Raw genomic sequence first — 18,779 nt, forward strand, 5'->3', positions numbered from 1 at the left:
GAGCGTCCCTTACACAAATTTGCATGTCCCGTATATACGTAGACCCCATATGACTCAACAGAAATATTTGAAGCGTTAACACTTTGTCATCTGTATTTCTATGTATTTTGTATTTTGGTCTAATAGCTGAGTAGTGTATCCTCAACAATGTTGGTCGTTTTCATGGGAGATGTCGGTCGTACAGCCACATTTGACATGCAGCTCGCGATGGGAAGGTCTCAAACGGTTATATCGCATTACAAACACGCGTTTCATTCGTCTTCTTGTCTACAGTGTCTCTCAACTTCAAGACACAATCGCCAATCGCCTCCACATTCCAGTAGAGAAGCAAGTTTTGTTGTCATGTAGCGGAGAAACCTTACAGCCGTCGTGCCGCGTCGCCAATTTCAGTACAGGAACGGTTAGTCAACGGGTTTGGAGTGAAACGCATGTTTGTGACGTCATTTTTGTTGCGATGACGTCAGGAAACGAGCCCCATTTTCCTGTTCGACAAGAGCAATATTGAGTCATTGACACCGCCTGCTGCTACAGTACACTCAACCAACGGTATGAACTACATGTTGCAACATTGCAACATCAAACTCTGTAATACCAAAAATTGAAATAATACTTGAGTTGTAGCAATATCTGTAAAACTAGACTGCAATAAATACAAATTTTACGTTTACAGTGATGAGTTTGTACTTGTGGACTGCATGCTAGTGGATGATTAAGGGCAATGTGTTAATGGCATATTGATGATTTAAATTAACACTAAATGTGGCGAGTATCCAACTCATGTACTTATATGGTTGTACAGTGTGTAGTTGGAGTGAAGTGAGATTACCTCGCGCGCGTGTGTGTGTGTGTGTGTGTGTGTGTGTGTGTGTGTGTGTGTGTGTGTGTGTGTGTGTGTGTGTGTGTGTGTGTGTGTGTGTGTGTGTGTGTGTGTGTGTGTGTGTGTGTGTGTGTGTGTGTGTGTGTGTGTGTGTGTGTGTGTGTGTGTGTGTGTGTGTGTGTGTGTGTGTGTGTGTGTGTGTGTGTGTGTGTGTGTGTGTGTGTGTGTGTGTGTGTGTGTGTGTGTGTGTGTGTGTGTGTGTGTGTGTGTGTGTGTGTGTGTGTGTGTGTGTGTGTGTGTGTGTGTGTGTGTGTGTGTGTGTGTGTGTGTGTGTGTGTGTGTGTGTGTGTGTGTGTGTGTGTGTGTGTGTGTGTGTGTGTGTGTGTGTGTGTGTGTGTGTGTGTGTGTGTGTGTGTGTGTGTGTGTGTGTGTGTGTGTGTGTGTGTGTGTGTGTGTGTGTGTGTGTGTGTGTGTGTGTGATTCTATTTATTGTATTATAATAGATGGGAAACTGTTAAGTCAAGTGCAGATGGCATTGCAAATGCGACCTTCACAAGAGACTGTGGTGAGACGAGCACAACTGGCTACAGTGAGTTTGTTGGTTTTGGTGTTGGATGTGTTGTGTGTAAATTGTGGCTTCTTTGTTAGGAATTCCATCATCATGCTGTTGAACTACATCAGTCATGTGCTCAACTTGTCAACGAGCAGGGAATGCAGCAGAGAGCTTGGAAGGCGGTTATTGCTAATTTGGAACGAATTGGAAGGTGAATTGGACACACAGCACACACACACACACACACACACACACACACACACACACACACACAGACAGTGTAGTTAGACTGATAGACAGTGAACTATCCAGTCACATTGCACGCACATAATGCGATTTATTCTTTTACGTTTAGGGCGTTTAGTGATCGCTTGGAGACTTTAAAAGAACTCTACAACGAAATCCTGTTGTCTAAAGTCAATTTTATTGAGCATCTACAAACGTACGTCAATCAAAAGATCACTACTGAAAGTCTGTACATCTACTTGTCACTCTTGTCTACTGTTTGTATGTATTTATGTATGTATGTGTGTTTGTCCTTGGAGCTGCTTTCTGTTTATCTCTTGCGTTGTATGAAGTTTTATCTAAGTGAGTTTACAATTTCTGTCTATCTGTCTGTCTGTCTGTCTGTCTGTCTCTGTTTGTCTGTTTGTCTGTCTGTCTGCTTGTCTGTATATTTTTCTGTTAATCTTGTTGTTTGCTGTACTACTGTCCTCTTTTAGATTTGATGTGTCTATTTCTGAATTGCGGAAGATCATTCTTCCTCAGTGTTTATTAAGATCACCTGAGTTTACTGGCCTTCTCAGTCCAAGTACAAAGGAGTCATTTGAACTTGTTCCCAGCAACACAGACACAACGAAAGATGATGAAGTATCACTACTAGACTGGATATCAGCTCATGTAAGAATCTAATTCAATAATCAAAGTAAAGCCGATGGAATAATTGATAATAATAATAAATACAAATAATTGATATAATAAATTAAATGCCATACATCTAACACATGCTACATTGGTGGCAGTGGTTGCTTCCGCATTCGATTTCATGTAATAATTAACAGAAAATAATTAATAACAAATAATTGATATAATAATAAATAATAAATAAATGAATAATTGATATGATAATCAATAGTTAATTCATATTAATTATTATTTAGTTATAACTAGTTATTACACAACAATTGGTTGTGCTCTTGATATTAATTATTATTAATAATTATGAAACATAAGTTTGACATTTTCTCATTGTGATTAGGATCAAAAATGTCTGTTGGAAGAGTTGGGTGCCAATTGTCACAAGTCATTGGATCAGGTGCCGTCTAGTGATGATGGGCGTGGCTTTGCAGTTAACTAATGGTGGTTTGTGTTGTAGCTGAGTTCTAAACATTTGGAAGATATTATGAGTAAAATGTCATCAGTTCAAGGTTGGTGAGTGGTAGCTTAATTTTGGTTGGTCTGTTTAGTTGTCTGCCTGTCTGTTTGTTCCCCCCCCCCCCCGCCTGCTTGCCTGCTTGCTCGCCTGCTCACCTACTCACCTGCCTGCATACCTGTATGTATGTATGTATGTCTTTCTGTTCGTCTGTCTGTTTATCTGTGTCTGTTTTATGGCTGTCTGTGTGTTTATGGTTCAATTTGTTTTTGGTTAATTCATCTTCTCTACATGTTATACTATATGTGACTATTGGTTGTAAACTTTTTTGTTTTTGTGGTGTTTTTAGCATTTTTTGCTAATCACGAGATGAAGGAGGTGTCTGGTCTTGATGATCGTATTCACATGCTGAAACAGCAACTAAATGATGCTGCATCACTGGAGAAGGAAGTGCTGGAGATTTCTCAAGGATTTCAGCAAAACAAAATGAGAGCTCAGTCTCTTAGAGACGCTTCTGTGCTTCCTGATTTGTGTGCTGGACACGAGAGGCAACTGAAAATGTTGGTTCAAAATCACACGCAACTGAAGTAAGACGGCAGATGAGTGTGAGTGTGTGTGTGTGTGTGTGTGTGTGTGTGTGTGTGTGTGTCTGTGTGTCTATGTGTCTGTCTGTCTGTCTGTATATGTGTCTTTCTGTTTGTCTGTCTGTCTGTCTGTCTGTGAACACTTTGGCTTTTGGGCCCTATGGCTGAAGACTATCTCGATAAGATCTCCAGAATTTCAAAAGATGCAAATGGATAAAGCAGCAAAACAGACTTTAGAGATAGATGAAGAAAGCAACCGTCTGTAGTTGTACAGTTTTGCAACTCTCGTGTGATTTTTAAAAAGTTGTCAAAGTTGTCTAAGTGCAATTTTGATGATTTTCTGTATGATGAAGACGTTCAACATTTTGTTCATTGACTGTTATTGTTATGCATACGTAAAGTTAGCGATTGTTATTGGTAGAGTAAGAGTTCAAATATATCAATCTGTCTGTCTGTCTGTGTGTCTGTCTGTCAGTCTGTCTGTCAGTCAGTCTGTCTGTCTGTCTGTCAGTCATTCTGATGGTCTATTGTTGTTGTTGCTGTGAGTAACTCAGTTTACCACTCTAGAGAAGTTCGTTGTCGTTTCACAAATGCGAAACATGAACTATGTGCGAATCTTCACACTCGTCTACGTTGGGTGGTGTTTGTACAGAAACAAGTTGCAGACTGTGACAGCAGTATCATTCTACGCTGCGAGAGTCTCAAGAAACTAAAAAAGAAGTCAGTGATATGAACCCATTCATTTGTATTGTACTGTGTGTGTGTGTGTGTGTGTGTGTGTGTGTGTGTGTGTGTGTGTGTGTGTGTGTGTGTGTGTGTGTGTGTGTGTGTGTGTGTGTGTGTGGATGCATGTGTGCGTGTGTGCACGTGTGTCACTGTGTGTGTGAAACAGTCGTAGCCAATGAGGTGGGACAATGTCAAGCATATTGGCCAATTATAGATTATGGCATTAAAGGCCAGCATAACATCTTCTGATAAACTTGTTGTTCGTCTGTTTGTGTGTGTTGATTTTCTTGGTTTGTTAACATACTTCATTATTTCATGCATTTCTAGATTAGAGATTGTTGAGCAGGTAAACTCAGCGCCACGTTTGTTCATCACAGCAGCCGCAGAAGTTGTGAGACGTCGGAAATACAACACACAGTTTGTCACCGTGAGACCCAAACCTCAAACGAATGACACTTAGTTCACAGTTTACTTGACCTTGTGTTCTCAGTGGTGTGAAGATGTCACAACGTGGTCACATGATGTGCTCAGTGAAGAAACAGCAATGAGAGGAAAGTTTAACAAAGCAATGGGTGAGGACTGACTCTTGCTGTTGTTGATGTCTGGTTTAGTATGTTTGCATCTAGGAACACATTTCCTTCAATGTTTCTTTCCTGGTTTGGCCGAGAAGCCGCCGAGTTTTCTTGTAAGTTTGTGTGACTGTTGGACAGTGAGATGTTGATAAATAATTGTTTATAGATGAGAAAGCCTCTGATGTTCAATGAGAGTTTACCTGAAATGACTGAGACAGATTTGGAGATGTTTAAGATAGCCTTGCCTTCTCTTGCAGAATATGCTGTGTAAGTTTGTTATTTGTGTGATTATTTATTTATTTATTTGTGTCGTTATGCCCCTCCATAATGGGCAAGTGGGGTCTTTACCCCATTTGGGCGCCCACCAACCCAGCAGGTGAGCCCAGCAGGTGAGCCCAGCAGGGTACATGTTTCTGTGTAGCCCACATGGCGGTCAATGGCTAGCCAATTTGATATAGATTGCAGGCATTACGGTGACCGCAAACTCAGGACAGCACACCTAGTGGATACCAATGACCACCAGGGAAGTGCTGAACGTCATATTCCATGGATCGTTTGCCACACCACAGAAACTCCCCAATGACTGAAACGAGTCATAATTTATTTATTTATTTATTTTATTTATTTGTTTATTTATTTATGTATTTATTTATTTTATTTATGTATTTATTTATTTATTATTTATTTATGTATTTATTTAATTATTTAATTACTTGTTTGTTTATTTATCTTATCTTATTTATTTAATTATTTGTTTATTTAATTATTTGTTTGTTTATTTATTTATTTTATTTATTTGTTTGTTTGTCTTATTCCAGGGGTTTTCTGCTTTTTATGTGTTTTGGTGACTGTTTGTTTTATCAGTTACAGCATGCATTTTTAAACATTCCATAATGATCTACTCTGTTTGTGTGATTGTAGTGTCAGTGAACCTTTCCAACTTTGTCACCCCACACTGCCAACAAAGGTCACGCGCGTGCGTGTGTGTGTGTGTGTGTGTGTGCGCACGCACGCGCATGCATGCGTGCGTGCATGTGTGATTGTGTGCATGCGTGCATGTGTGTGTGTGTGTGTGTGTGTGTGTGTGTGTGTGTGTGTGTGTGTGTGCATGTGTGTGTCCTATGTGAATGCATGTGTGACCGTAGTTGTTACTGATACTGTTTGAGTCATGCTGTTGTATTCATAGGTTGCAAACAGTTATGACGATGACACTAATCTGAGGAAGGATATTGTTGCACCACATAGTGACGAGATCACTTTACTAAAGGAGGAGCTTCGTACTCTACAGAAATCTTACGAGGAAGAGAGACGACTTGCTGATACAGAGAAACAACAAATAAGACAGGAAATAGAAATGTCATTCAAGGAGCAAATAGAGAGGTCACACAACATGTTACGATGTTCTTGTCCAAGTTTTACCCTTAAGTATTCTGCGGTTTGATTCCTGCATTTTGGTTTGTTGTCAGTTTCTGACTTTTTATTGTTGGGCTACTTTTTCTTTCCTTCTTACTGCATGGTCCGTCTCTAATTGTTCATTTCATTTGATTGTTCACTCACTGTTGCTTCGATTGGCCGCATTGTTCTAATCAAGTTAACTGTGTATTGCTAGGCTTGAGACCGAGAAACATTGTTTAGTAAATACGGAGAGAGAATGGCAGGAGAAATCGTGTACCACTTTAATGGAATTAGAGAAGTCAAACAAACATCTCACAGAACTTCGTTCTCACATCAGCGAATTAGAGCTGCAGTTGACAATATCACAGGAACAAACAGCAAGTGAGAACTCGGTGGAAAAGGATAAATGCGAACGACTAGAGCAGGAGAGGAAGACAGTAGAAGACGAGATGAAGAGAATGAAGAAGGAAATGGAAGAAGGACTGAGGAATAGAACGGAATGGAAAGAGAAGATGCAGAATGAGAGGCAGGAGTTAATACAAACTATGAATAAGCAACATCAAGAGCAAGTGGAAGGTTCATGTTTCGTCTGTTACTTACTCTCTTTGTGTACTTGTGTGCTGCTTGTTTCTCTGTCTGTCTGCCTGTCTGTCTTCTGTCTGCCTGTCTGTCTTCTGTCTGTTTGTCTGTCTGTCTGTTTGTTTGTCTGTTTCTTGGACTGGCCGTTATTCTGTTTGTTTTTTGTCTTTGTCTGATTGTTTACCAAGCTTTTTGATGTTGCAGCTCTAATGGCACAGCACAAAATAGAAATGTCAACCAAACTTGATCAGGTCACACAAGAATGGGAAGTGAAATGCACAGAACTGGAGAATGATTTGAAAGAGGTATAAACTTCATCTCTTTACAACTAATAAGCCTTAGTCACACACAACAACAACAACAAAAATGACAAGAAACAAGAACAACAATAACAACAGCAGCAACTGTTGTACTGTACACAACATATGCTCGTTTGTAAATGTCACAAATAGTTAGTACACAAACGTCACGTTACTGTAGGGTTTGTTAGGAGCACAAGCTAAATTTAGACAATTGAGCATCTAAATTTTTTAATCAGTAAGATAGTGCTTAGAAATTTAGACATTGAAATTTTCTATTTGTTGAACCTAAAGTAGCTGCTGTTCTACATTGTGAGTTGTTACATTGTAACTGTTGTGCATGACAACTTTCGTATTGCAGTTTTTGCAATAGAATTTAGAGTTTATGTTACAGTTGTTGTGCTGTTGCTAGAGCTCACTGTTCTGTTTGTTTGTTTTTATACACTGTTTGTTTGTTTGTTTCAGTTGGAGTCAAGCAAATCAGTGCTGATCACACAACAAAGTGAGAGCGAGAAGCAACTGACGTTCAAACTTAAGAGTGACTATGAGGCTCGTATTGCCACACTACAAACAGAGAAACTGCAAGAGCTGGAAGTCGTCAAACAAAAGAATGATTCTTTGCTAAAGACGAGTATTGCAAAGGCTATTGAGTCAGGTAAAGAGGAGGCACGTCAACTGTTTGATTTAGAAATAGAGGAAATGAAGAGAGGGATGGAGGAGATGAGAGACGAGATTGGAGACGAAAGACGAGAGAAGGAAGAGAAGGAAAAAGAGTTGAAGCTAATGAAGAAGATGGTAGACAACATTAGGAGAGAATTAGAGGAGGAGAAACATAAAATGGTGAGTAACACTGTAGTCCTGTTGATTACTTACTACTGATCTATGTGCAGACTGACAATAGATAAGAAATATTAATGAGGAGTCAATAGAATCACTAGCCTTGGTTCCAAACGCTTTCCCTGTATGTACTACTGCACGTGACAGGTATATGGGGTCACGTGCAGTAGTACTCGTAGTACATATGGGAAAGAGTCTGGAACCGAGGCTATAGAATCACTTGATTATTATGCATACTAGACGTTTTAGTTGCTCAATAGTTTGCATTCAATCTTTGTGTTATTTATTGGTTTTTCAGTCTTTACTTGAAAGTCAATTGGCTGAGCCATCATCTTCATCTGCTACAGACAACAAGCAAAGCAAGCAACTACAATCCCCTCATCCTCCAGCATCACACGAGCCGATAGTATCAGCTCCTACAACAAACATCAGTGAGAGGGGCAATGAAATGGCATCAGAGGAAGGTGCAGTGACTCACAAACTGATGGAAAAGGAAAGAGACTTGCGAGAGGCAAAACGTGAGGCTGAAGCAGAAAGGATGAAAGCAAAGAAACTACAAGAAGACAAGGAAGAGTTTGAGAAGAAGTTAATAAGAAAAGGACTGGAAATGGAGTCTAAATATCAAGAACTAGATCTCACTGTTGCAGACATGACAAGAATGCTGGCTGAACGAGGTAAGGATGACAAAATTTAGAATTGTAAATAGAAATGTTTGGATGCACATAATGATGCAAGTGGAGACACACACAATTAGATAGACAAGTGAAGGTGGCAATGAACATATTGATACGTTGAGTGTTTTTATAACATGATGAGTGCATAGACTGCCAATTAAATTGACAAGGAGACGTATAAATAGACAGACAGACAGACAGACAAATAGACTGACAGACAGACTGACAGTATTTAGTGCTTAGATGGTGTATAATAGTTCAATGTTTGAAAATATATGTATTGACAGACAGACAGACAGACAGATATTTTATTCTCATACAGATTCTACTTGTACATATGCTAGGATTTTTTAAATACAAATCAGTCCTTGCAAACAACAAAGTCATTAACTAATTGACAGACAGACAGACAAATAGAGAGACGGACAAACAGACAGACAGTAAGGGAGTTGCTGTGGATATTAGAAGTGCTTCGTTTTTCGTTTTCTGCGACGCTGATTGGTTCTTCGTTATATAGGTGTGACATATGATGCAACCAGGCTATCAAAGGTTAGATCTCTATTCATTGCAGCTTCTCAAAACTGTTTTGCTTCTAACTGTGTGTGTGTTTTATCTTCTCAGTCTTACCAGCCAAAAGTCAGCCTTCAAGAGTAAGTAGTTGATATTAATTAATATTATTTAATTAAATTTTATGTTTGTTATTTGGTTGTTTTCTGTGCAGTTTTAAAGTTGGAGATTTGGCCCTTTTCTGTTTCTGTCAAGATACTGGCTCATACAGAGCATACAGTATTTCATCTACACGATACTACTTGCACCCAGATTCGGTAGAGGCATTGGGTCTTCAAGGTACAGGCAGACAACTTGCTGTCTGTTCATACATGTGGTGGTGTAATTGGTTTCTTGTGTTTTGTCGTTTGTGCAGGAGAAGAAAGGTGAGGGTGTTGGTTACGCATGAGAGTTAGTAAGATAATGAGAAATATGCTACAAGGGTAATTCTCAGTATCCAACAGAATTGCTGACTGTCCGTCTGTCTGTCTGTCTGTCCGTCAGTCGGTTTGTCTGTGTCTGTCTGTATGTGTCTGTCTGTGTGTCTGTCTGTTTCTGTCTCTATGTCTGTTTATTTATCTGTCTTTTTGTCAATCTACTAGTAATTGGCATCTATCTACCCATCATGTTATATAACATTTGATGTATTTCATCTAGAATTTCTTTTTCTCTTGGTTTTATTGTAAATCGTGAATACTGCCAGTGCAAGAAGGTACCGTCTCGCTCTTGTACATTGTTCATGTGTTGTTGCATCTGTTGTGGTGTGGTGTTGTAGAAAGCTAATCGGTTTAAGCTTCCTGTGGGTGCGAAGTTTTACCGACTGTTTGCTCAACCATTTGTTCCAATGATGGCTGGAGATCAAGAGAGTTCGAGTCCACTAGGAAGACAAGGAATGTTACATACTAACTAGAGCGATTCATGGAGTTGCATACATTAACTGCAATGACATGTTGACGATTGCATACTGTTAATGTAATATATTGTTCATGCATGCCACTTTGATAACCAGGAGTTCCAAGGTTTGTCGTGACTCTGACTAGCGAGCACTTACTCTACCTGTTGTGGTTGGCTATCAGGTTTACCGTTACACCACTCTCTCTCCTTCTCTTTCTTCGCGCCCATCTGGACGTAACTGCGCGCCGATCTCCGCGGCCATCTGGGCGTTTCTGCTCGCCCAAATGAGAGTAATTGCGCGTAACTGCGCGACCAACTGCGCTCACATCTGGGCGCAACTGCGCGTATCTGCACGTAAGTGCATGTAACTGCGCGCCCTTTTGGACGTAACGGCGCGTATCTGCGCGTAAGTGCGCGCACATCTGAGCATAACTGCACGCCAAACACCACACACATTTAAGCGTAACTGTGCGCCCACTGCGCGTAAGGGCACACAACTGCTCGCCCAAGTGAGCGTAACTACGCGTCCAACTATGCCTTCATCTGGCCGCAATTGCCGGCCCATCTGCCCGTAACTGCCAATCACTGCGCACACATCTGAGCGCAACTGCGCGCCCATCTGGGAGTAAATCCGTACCGAACTGCACGCCCATCTGGGTGTTACTGCGCGCCCATCTGCACGTACCTGCGCTTAACTACGATTAACTGCGCGCCCATTATTGCGTAACTGCGCCACAACTGCGTGCAACTTCGCGTAACTGCGCATAACTGCACGCCCATCTTCGGATAACTGCGGTTATTTGCGCGTAAGGGCGCGGCTTCAGCGCGTAACTGCGCGCGCCATCTGGGCGTAACAGCGCGCCCAACTGCGCGTAAGTGCAAGTAAATGCGCGCCCATCTGGACGTAACTGCGCGAAACTGTGCCAAATGGGAGCACATTTGGGATATCTGCGCGCACAACTGCGCATAACTGCAAGTAACTACGCGCCAATCTGAGCGCAACTGCCCGCCCAACTGAGCGCACATCTGGACGTATCTGTCCGCTCAAATACACGTAACTACGCGTAACTGCCCTAACTGTGCGTAACTGCACGTAATTGCGCGCTCATCTGGACGTAACTGCGTATAACTGTGCGCTCATCTGACCTTAAATGCGCGTTCAACTGCGCGCCCAACTGCGTTCACATCTGAGTGCAACTGCGCGCACAATTGCGCGCCCAACTGCGCGCACATTGGGGGGATTTGCGCGCCCATCTGCTAGCAAACTCTGCACCCATCTGAGCATAATAGTGCGCTCAACTGCGAGCTCATATGGGCGTAACTGCGCGCCCACCTGCGCGTAACTGCACGTAACTTCGCGTCCATCTGGGAGTATCTGCCCGCTCAACTAAGCGTAATTACTCCTAACAGCGCGTAATTGCACGTAACTGCAGGTAACTGCACGTAACTGCGCGTAACTGCGTGCCCATCTGGACGTAACTGCGTTTAACTACGCGCTCATCTGAACGTTAGGGTTAGAGTCAAAGTTAGGGTTAGGCCCTTAGGGTTACCCCAGCCGGACCAACCCTTTCCTCACCAGTGGATTTGCACGAGATACGATCAGAATGCCTTCGAGATGACACAAGCCGCGTTAGCGTGGGAGACCTCTCGATTCCAATCCTTTTAGTATGGCGCCCGACGGTGGATTCTCTCTTTCTGCTACCGTTGAGAATGACGTCACATATTGTGGTTCCCGTGTGTCGGGCTCACAAGACCGGGACGTGTTCGTACGTTTCGATCGGACTGTGGTCGATCCGTAAGTTATCTCAGGACTCCTAAGTCTGCGACGGTATTGCGTCAGTCCGTCACATTGCCTTTCTCGGTTCCAGATCGTTGCTTCTTGGGTGTAACAGACTCTCTGCGGGTCGTGTTGTACATCGTGTTTTACATTGTGTTGTCGTGTCTTCTTGTTTTTTTTTGTGTATGTGTTAGTGTGTGTGTGTTTTGTAAATAATATGGAGAATATTTTTTGGATTAAGTGCCAAACATTTCGTTCGAATTTAAACAGACTTTACAAATTATCTAGATTCGTTGCTAGAAATGTCATAGAGATAAACAGCAATACAGAAGTTCAGACAATCAATGTTACTGAGACAACTGCTAATCACGGTAACCTCGCACTCATGATCACGCACAACACTGCGCAAACACCTCCAACCGCCGCTACAGCGACAACAATTATGGGAGCAGAAAAATATACCCTCAACAGAAGCACCCAAGATCTGTCATTTAGTGAATTGACTCTCCTCGACAAGGGCCTTGCGTTTGTTCCAACCGAACAAACTCCGAACAAACATCGTCTTTTACAGGAATTCGACGCCTTCACTAGACGACTCCGCATCCAGACACTCGCCAACCGATGGCAGGAACTCCATCATGAGACCGACGACGGAAACGGAGAAGACTCACACGTGACTGACAAACCACACCCATTTCGAATGAAATCCAACTGGAATCCCCCAATCACCAAAAACCAAGCTTTAGAAGCTTACACAACCAACACGAGAAATTATTAACCGACACGCGATCAGCCAAACACATCCACCACAATTTATCCAGACACGAAAAAACTGCACTCAAAAAACTTGCACATAGAGATGACATAATCGTGAAAAAAGCTGACAAGGGTTCCATGGTAGTAATTGAAGACAGGCAAGCCTACATTGAGAAAGGCCTAGATCAAGTACAGGACCTACAAACATATCAGCACCTAGACACGGATCCCACAGAATGTATAACAAGACAGATAAATCAGACAGTGATTGACATACGAAATTTGGGATTACTCGACAAAAAAACATTGCAATTCCTCTTCAAATCTGAACCAGCTAAAATACGAACACAGCAACTCTACTTTCTCAGCAAAATACACAAGACTCCAGTCACGTATCGACCAATCGTCTCTGGTTGCTCAGGACCAACCGAAGCAATATCCCAATTTGTTGATTATCTCCTCAAACCGATCGCAACACAACAGAACAGCTACATCCGGGACTCAAAAGACTTCATATCCCTAATTGAGAAAACAAGAGTTAGACAAAACGCCATATTGGTCACAATAGATGTCACGTCTCTCTACACAAACATTCCACAAAATGAAGGTATACGAGTATGCCTTAACCCATCTATTACTGACTAGTTAGTACGTCGCGCCTACTTAGGTCATCACGTGGAGTGACGTCGGTAACGCGCGTACTTTGTCTCCACCTCCGGTCAGTACCCGGCTTTGCTATTCCGGTTTCCTGCAAAGGAGCCTTCGTCAATCTTTTTAAATTATAGCCTAAACGATTCGCTATTAAATTATCTTTCGAATGAACCTACTTTGAGGAGTCTACGTTCTCGTAATCGCTAGATATCGCAGTTTGCACACCTATGACGTCATGGTCTGTTTCCGGACACGTGACTTCATCGTCGAATATCCACCTTCCTGAACGTTGGTAGCCAATCAAAATATTTTTTACTGTTAGACACACCTTTGAGGCGTGTCTACACATACGGGGGAATTTTTAACGGCGCATGCGGCTTGGTCATAATTTTCTCTCGACCGGATGTCGCAGCGCTCTTGTCAAGTTGGGGCTTCGCTGCCTGTTGGCGATTTGGCTTCCTATTTTCAGCTGCAAACAACTGATGACGAGGTTGACGATGGCGATGATGTGTCGATGGCTTCGATATCGTCGTCCGACGATGACGCGACGGACAACGAAGAAGCGCTACCCGTCGAGGAAGACAGCGATGACGCTACGCTGTTAGTATAACGTTTTGATGTCTAATTAACTCGTTTTTTTGCGATACGTTGTTCAGTAACGTTTCTAGTACCTGTTTTGCAAGTTTGGGCGTTCGCCGTTGGGAAGAATTTGAGTTATGCGCATAGCAACGCATGAGTGTTCGGTTGCTATGGCTGTGTACCCGTATGTTGTGGTAGACATCGGTATGTAAAACAGTTTGATGTCTATTCGTTTTGTTTTTTGCTATGCGCTGTTTAGTTTTTACGTTTCAGTAAGTGTTTTCCAAGTTTGGATGTTAGGAGTTGGCAAGAATTTGAGTTATGCCCATAGCAACGCACATAGCAACGGATCTGAAGGCAGGCATAACTCAAAGACCAGGTATCGCTGCCAAGAATGCAACGTTCCCCTCTGTGTGTCATCTGCTGAGCGACAGTGCTTTATAAAATATCACACTGAGGATGACTGAAAATTGCTAAACTGTGACTGTGTATATTGTATATTTCTATTTATAGTGTTGTATATTTCTATTATATATTGTTGTATATTTCTATATATATTGTTGTATATTTCTATTTATATATTGTTGTATATTTTTATTTATATATTGTTATATATTTCATTTATACAGTATTGTATTAGGTGATCTATGTTATGTTTTACGATTTGTATATAGTAACAGTTTGTTGTTTTTTAGTGTTGGATTAGGTGTATATATGTGCATATAATTGAAAGCGTGAAGTCACTGCTGCAAATATTTTGTATTGGTTTAGCATTTTGCATATCAATATTTTTTCAAATAGTCAATCAACTTGATTGGATTTTTATGCATAATAGAGGTAAAATAAACAGTTAGACGAAATAGAATATTGAAACAGTTAGAGGTAGTTACAAAAGTTGTGTCATTCAAAAGAGCAATTTATGTACATTTTATACGTGTCAGAATTGTTATTTTTACTTCTATAATGTTGCTACAGTTGCAAATAATAGTATTTTGTTATGCGCGCGCTAGATAATAAAGACGATAGTATTTTGTTATGCGCGCGCTAGACTATATAAGCGCGCGCTAGATAATAAAGACGCGCGCTACATAATTATAGGCGTGACATAGTAGTGCAAAGGTCATAGAGGGAGGAAACTTAGCGGTGCGTTCGTGAAGGGTTAAGTCTATATAATTTTATTTAATTCCACCAAAATTTATACCAAAATGTAGACCAAAATCTAGACTAAATGGTCGACATCTCTTAAACTGATTGGTTTTAATACAGTATATAGGGTTAGAGTTCGAAATAGGTTTAGGGTTAAGATTAGGGTAAGAGCTAGAATTAGGGTAAGGGTTAGAATTAGGGTTAGAGTTCGAAATAGGGTTAGGGTTAAGATTAGGGTAAGGGTTAGAGTTAGAGTCAGAGTTAGGGTTAGGCGGTTAGAGTTTCCCCAGCCGGGCCGACCCCTTCCCCACCAGTGGATTTGCACGCGATACGACCAGAATGCCTTCGAGATGACACAAGTCGCGTGAGCGTGGGAGACCTCGATTCCAATCTTTTTAGTGTGGCGCTCGACGGTAGATTCACTATGTCTGCTTCAGTTGAGAATGACGTCACATATTGTGGTTCCCGTGCGTCTGGCTCACGAGGCCATGTCGTGTCGGTACGTATCGATCGGACTGTGGTCGATCCGTACGTTATCTGAGGAACACCGGAGTCTGCGCCGGTATCGCGTCAGACCGTCCCGCTGCCTTTCTCGGTTTCAGATCGTTGCTTCTTTGGTGTAACGGACTCTCTGTGGGTCGTGTCGTATATCGTGTTTTACATTGTGTTGTCGTGTCAATCTTGGTTTTATCTTGGTTTTATGTGTCGGTGTGTGTGTGTTTGTGTGTGTGTGTGTGTGTGTGTGTGTGAGTTCATTAAATCATCTCTATGTTAAATCAACATTCGTAGTTAGTGTCCTAGAGTGTCGGGTTGTTAGAGTAAGCGGGCGCGGCCGACGGCGGGAGGCCGAGGCGAGCTACGTCGATACAGGTCTTGTGGGCTTCCCCCTTATCGCGTGGTCGGGTGTAGTCGTTACCTATCTCCATGAAAGCATCCTAATGTCGGGTGCTCTGCGGTCAGTGCGGGTTCTCGGCGATTTTAGGTTTAGGGTTAGGGTTAGGGTTAGGGTTAGGGTTAGGGTTAGGGTTAGGGTTAGGGTTAGGGTTAGGGTTAGGGTTAGGGTTAGGGTTAGGGTTAGGGTTAGGGTTAGGGTTAGGGTTAGGGTTAGGGTTAGGGTTAGGGTTAGGGTTAGGGTTAGGGTTAGGGTTTAGGGTTAGGGTTAGGGTTAGGGTTAGGGTTAGGGTTAGGGTTAGGGTTAGGGTTAGGGTTAGGGTTAGGGTTAGGGTTAGGGTTAGGGTTAGGGTTAGGGTTAGGGTTAGGGTTAGGGTTAGGGTTAGGGTTAGGGTTAGGGTTAGGGTTAGGGTTAGGGTTAGGGTTAGGGTTAGGGTTAGGGTTAGGGTTAGGGTTAGGGTTAGGGTTAGGGTTAGGGTTAGGGTTAGGGTTAGGGTTAGGGTTAGGGTTAGGGTTAGGGTTAGGGTTAGGGTTAGGGTTAGGGTTAGGGTTAGGGTTAGGGTTAGGGTTAGGGTTAGGGTTAGGGTTAGGGTTAGGGTTAGGGTTAGGGTTAGGGTTAGGGTTAGGGTTAGGGTTAGGGTTAGGGTTAGGGTTAGGGTTAGGGTTAGGGTTAGGGTTAGGGTTAGGGTTAGGGTTAGGGTTAGGGTTAGGGTTAGGGTTAGGGTTAGGGTTAGGGTTAGGGTTAGGGTTAGGGTTAGGGTTAGGGTTAGGGTTAGGGTTAGGGTTAGGGTTAGGGTTAGGGTTAGGGTTAGGGTTAGGGTTAGGGTTAGGGTTAGGGTTAGGGTTAGGGTTAGGGTTAGGGTTAGGGTTAGGGTTAGGGTTAGGGTTAGGGTTAGGGTTAGGGTTAGGGTTAGGGTTAGGGTTAGGGTTAGGGTTAGGGTTAGGGTTAGGGTTAGGGTTAGGGTTAGGGTTAGGGTTAGGGTTAGGGTTAGGGTTAGGGTTAGGGTTAGGGTTAGGGTTAGGGTTAGGGTTAGGGTTAGGGTTAGGGTTAGGGTTAGGGTTAGGGTTAGGGTTAGGGTTAGGGTTAGGGTTAGGGTTAGGGTTAGGGTTAGGGTTAGGGTTAGGGTTAGGGTTAGGGTTAGGGTTAGGGTTAGGGTTAGGGTTAGGGTTAGGGTTAGGGTTAGGGTTAGGGTTAGGGTTAGGGTTAGGGTTAGGGTTAGGGTTAGGGTTAGGGTTAGGGTTAGGGTTAGGGTTAGGGTTAGGGTTAGGGTTAGGGTTAGGGTTAGGGTTAGGGTTAGGGTTAGGGTTAGGGTTAGGGTTAGGGTTAGGGTTAGGGTTAGGGTTAGGGTTAGGGTTAGGGTTAGGGTTAGGGTTAGGGTTAGGGTTAGGGTTAGGGTTAGGGTTAGGGTTAGGGTTAGGGTTAGGGTTAGGGTTAGGGTTAGGGTTAGGGTTAGGGTTAGGGTTAGGGTTAGGGTTAGGGTTAGGGTTAGGGTTAGGGTTAGGGTTAGGGTTAGGGTTAGGGTTAGGGTTAGGGTTAGGGTTAGGGTTAGGGTTAGGGTTAGGGTTAGGGTTAGGGTTAGGGTTAGGGTTAGGGTTAGGGTTAGGGTTAGGGTTAGGGTTAGGGTTAGGGTTAGGGTTAGGGTTAGGGTTAGGGTTAGGGTTAGGGTTAGGGTTAGGGTTAGGGTTAGGGTTAGGGTTAGGGTTAGGGTTAGGGTTAGGGTTAGGGTTAGGGTTAGGGTTAGGGTTAGGGTTAGGGTTAGGGTTAGGGTTAGGGTTAGGGTTAGGGTTAGGGTTAGGGTTAGGGTTAGGGTTAGGGTTAGGGTTAGGGTTAGGGTTAGGGTTAGGGTTAGGGTTAGGGTTAGGGTTAGGGTTAGGGTTAGGGTTAGGGTTAGGGTTAGGGTTAGGGTTAGGGTTAGGGTTAGGGTTAGGGTTAGGGTTAGGGTTAGGGTTAGGGTTAGGGTTAGGGTTAGGGTTAGGGTTAGGGTTAGGGTTAGGGTTAGGGTTAGGGTTAGGGTTAGGGTTAGGGTTAGGGTTAGGGTTAGGGTTAGGGTTAGGGTTAGGGTTAGGGTTAGGGTTAGGGTTAGGGTTAGGGTTAGGGTTAGGGTTAGGGTTAGGGTTAGGGTTAGGGTTAGGGTTAGGGTTAGGGTTAGGGTTAGGGTTAGGGTTAGGGTTAGGGTTAGGGTTAGGGTTAGGGTTAGGGTTAGGGTTAGGGTTAGGGTTAGGGTTAGGGTTAGGGTTAGGGTTAGGGTTAGGGTTAGGGTTAGGGTTAGGGTTAGGGTTAGGGTTAGGGTTAGGGTTAGGGTTAGGGTTAGGGTTAGGGTTAGGGTTAGGGTTAGGGTTAGGGTTAGGGTTAGGGTTAGGGTTAGGGTTAGGGTTAGGGTTAGGGTTAGGGTTAGGGTTAGGGTTAGGGTTAGGGTTAGGGTTAGGGTTAGGGTTAGGGTTAGGGTTAGGGTTAGGGTTAGGGTTAGGGTTAGGGTTAGGGTTAGGGTTAGGGTTAGGGTTAGGGTTAGGGTTAGGGTTAGGGTTAGGGTTAGGGTTAGGGTTAGGGTTAGGGTTAGGGTTAGGGTTAGGGTTAGGGTTAGGGTTAGGGTTAGGGTTAGGGTTAGGGTTAGGGTTAGGGTTAGGGTTAGGGTTAGGGTTAGGGTTAGGGTTAGGGTTAGGGTTAGGGTTAGGGTTAGGGTTAGGGTTAGGGTTAGGGTTAGGGTTAGGGTTAGGGTTAGGGTTAGGGTTAGGGTTAGGGTTAGGGTTAGGGTTAGGGTTAGGGTTAGGGTTAGGGTTAGGGTTAGGGTTAGGGTTAGGGTTAGGGTTAGGGTTAGGGTTAGGGTTAGGGTTAGGGTTAGGGTTAGGGTTAGGGTTAGGGTTAGGGTTAGGGTTAGGGTTAGGGTTAGGGTTAGGGTTAGGGTTAGGGTTAGGGTTAGGGTTAGGGTTAGGGTTAGGGTTAGGGTTAGGGTTAGGGTTAGGGTTAGGGTTAGGGTTAGGGTTAGGGTTAGGGTTAGGGTTAGGGTTAGGGTTAGGGTTAGGGTTAGGGTTAGGGTTAGGGTTAGGGTTAGGGTTAGGGTTAGGGTTAGGGTTAGGGTTAGGGTTAGGGTTAGGGTTAGGGTTAGGGTTAGGGTTAGGGTTAGGGTTAGGGT

The 18,779-nt window shown here is 43.2% G+C and overlaps 1 protein-coding gene and 1 long non-coding RNA gene across 2 annotated transcripts; both read left to right on the forward strand.

Moving 5' to 3' along the window:
* The first annotated feature begins 30 nt into the window (after nucleotides 1-30).
* On the forward strand, nucleotides 31-9,984 carry LOC134183204 (RB1-inducible coiled-coil protein 1-like). Its single transcript, XM_062650685.1, has 26 exons — nucleotides 31-215; nucleotides 274-400; nucleotides 465-546; nucleotides 1,321-1,406; nucleotides 1,466-1,581; nucleotides 1,726-1,812; nucleotides 2,093-2,270; nucleotides 2,629-2,685; nucleotides 2,746-2,797; nucleotides 3,092-3,329; nucleotides 3,894-4,046; nucleotides 4,380-4,479; nucleotides 4,543-4,624; nucleotides 4,679-4,737; nucleotides 4,791-4,891; nucleotides 5,546-5,591; nucleotides 5,811-6,004; nucleotides 6,234-6,595; nucleotides 6,803-6,903; nucleotides 7,363-7,737; nucleotides 8,033-8,408; nucleotides 8,926-8,957; nucleotides 9,030-9,058; nucleotides 9,130-9,254; nucleotides 9,331-9,666; nucleotides 9,730-9,984. Exons 1-25 carry the CDS (start codon nucleotides 148-150, stop codon nucleotides 9,342-9,344), a joined length of 3,240 nt encoding a protein of 1,079 aa, XP_062506669.1. The 5' UTR covers nucleotides 31-147; the 3' UTR covers nucleotides 9,345-9,666; nucleotides 9,730-9,984.
* A 3,238-nt stretch (nucleotides 9,985-13,222) lies between these two features.
* Nucleotides 13,223-14,259, forward strand: LOC134183544 (uncharacterized). Its single transcript, XR_009970522.1, has 2 exons — nucleotides 13,223-13,815; nucleotides 13,871-14,259. It is a non-coding gene; the product is annotated as an uncharacterized LOC134183544 (long non-coding RNA).
* The last annotated feature ends 4,520 nt before the right edge of the window (nucleotides 14,260-18,779 follow it).

Source organism: Corticium candelabrum, chromosome 8 (assembly GCF_963422355.1).
Source record: "Corticium candelabrum chromosome 8, ooCorCand1.1, whole genome shotgun sequence".
Classification (NCBI taxonomy): domain Eukaryota; kingdom Metazoa; phylum Porifera; class Homoscleromorpha; order Homosclerophorida; family Plakinidae; genus Corticium; species Corticium candelabrum.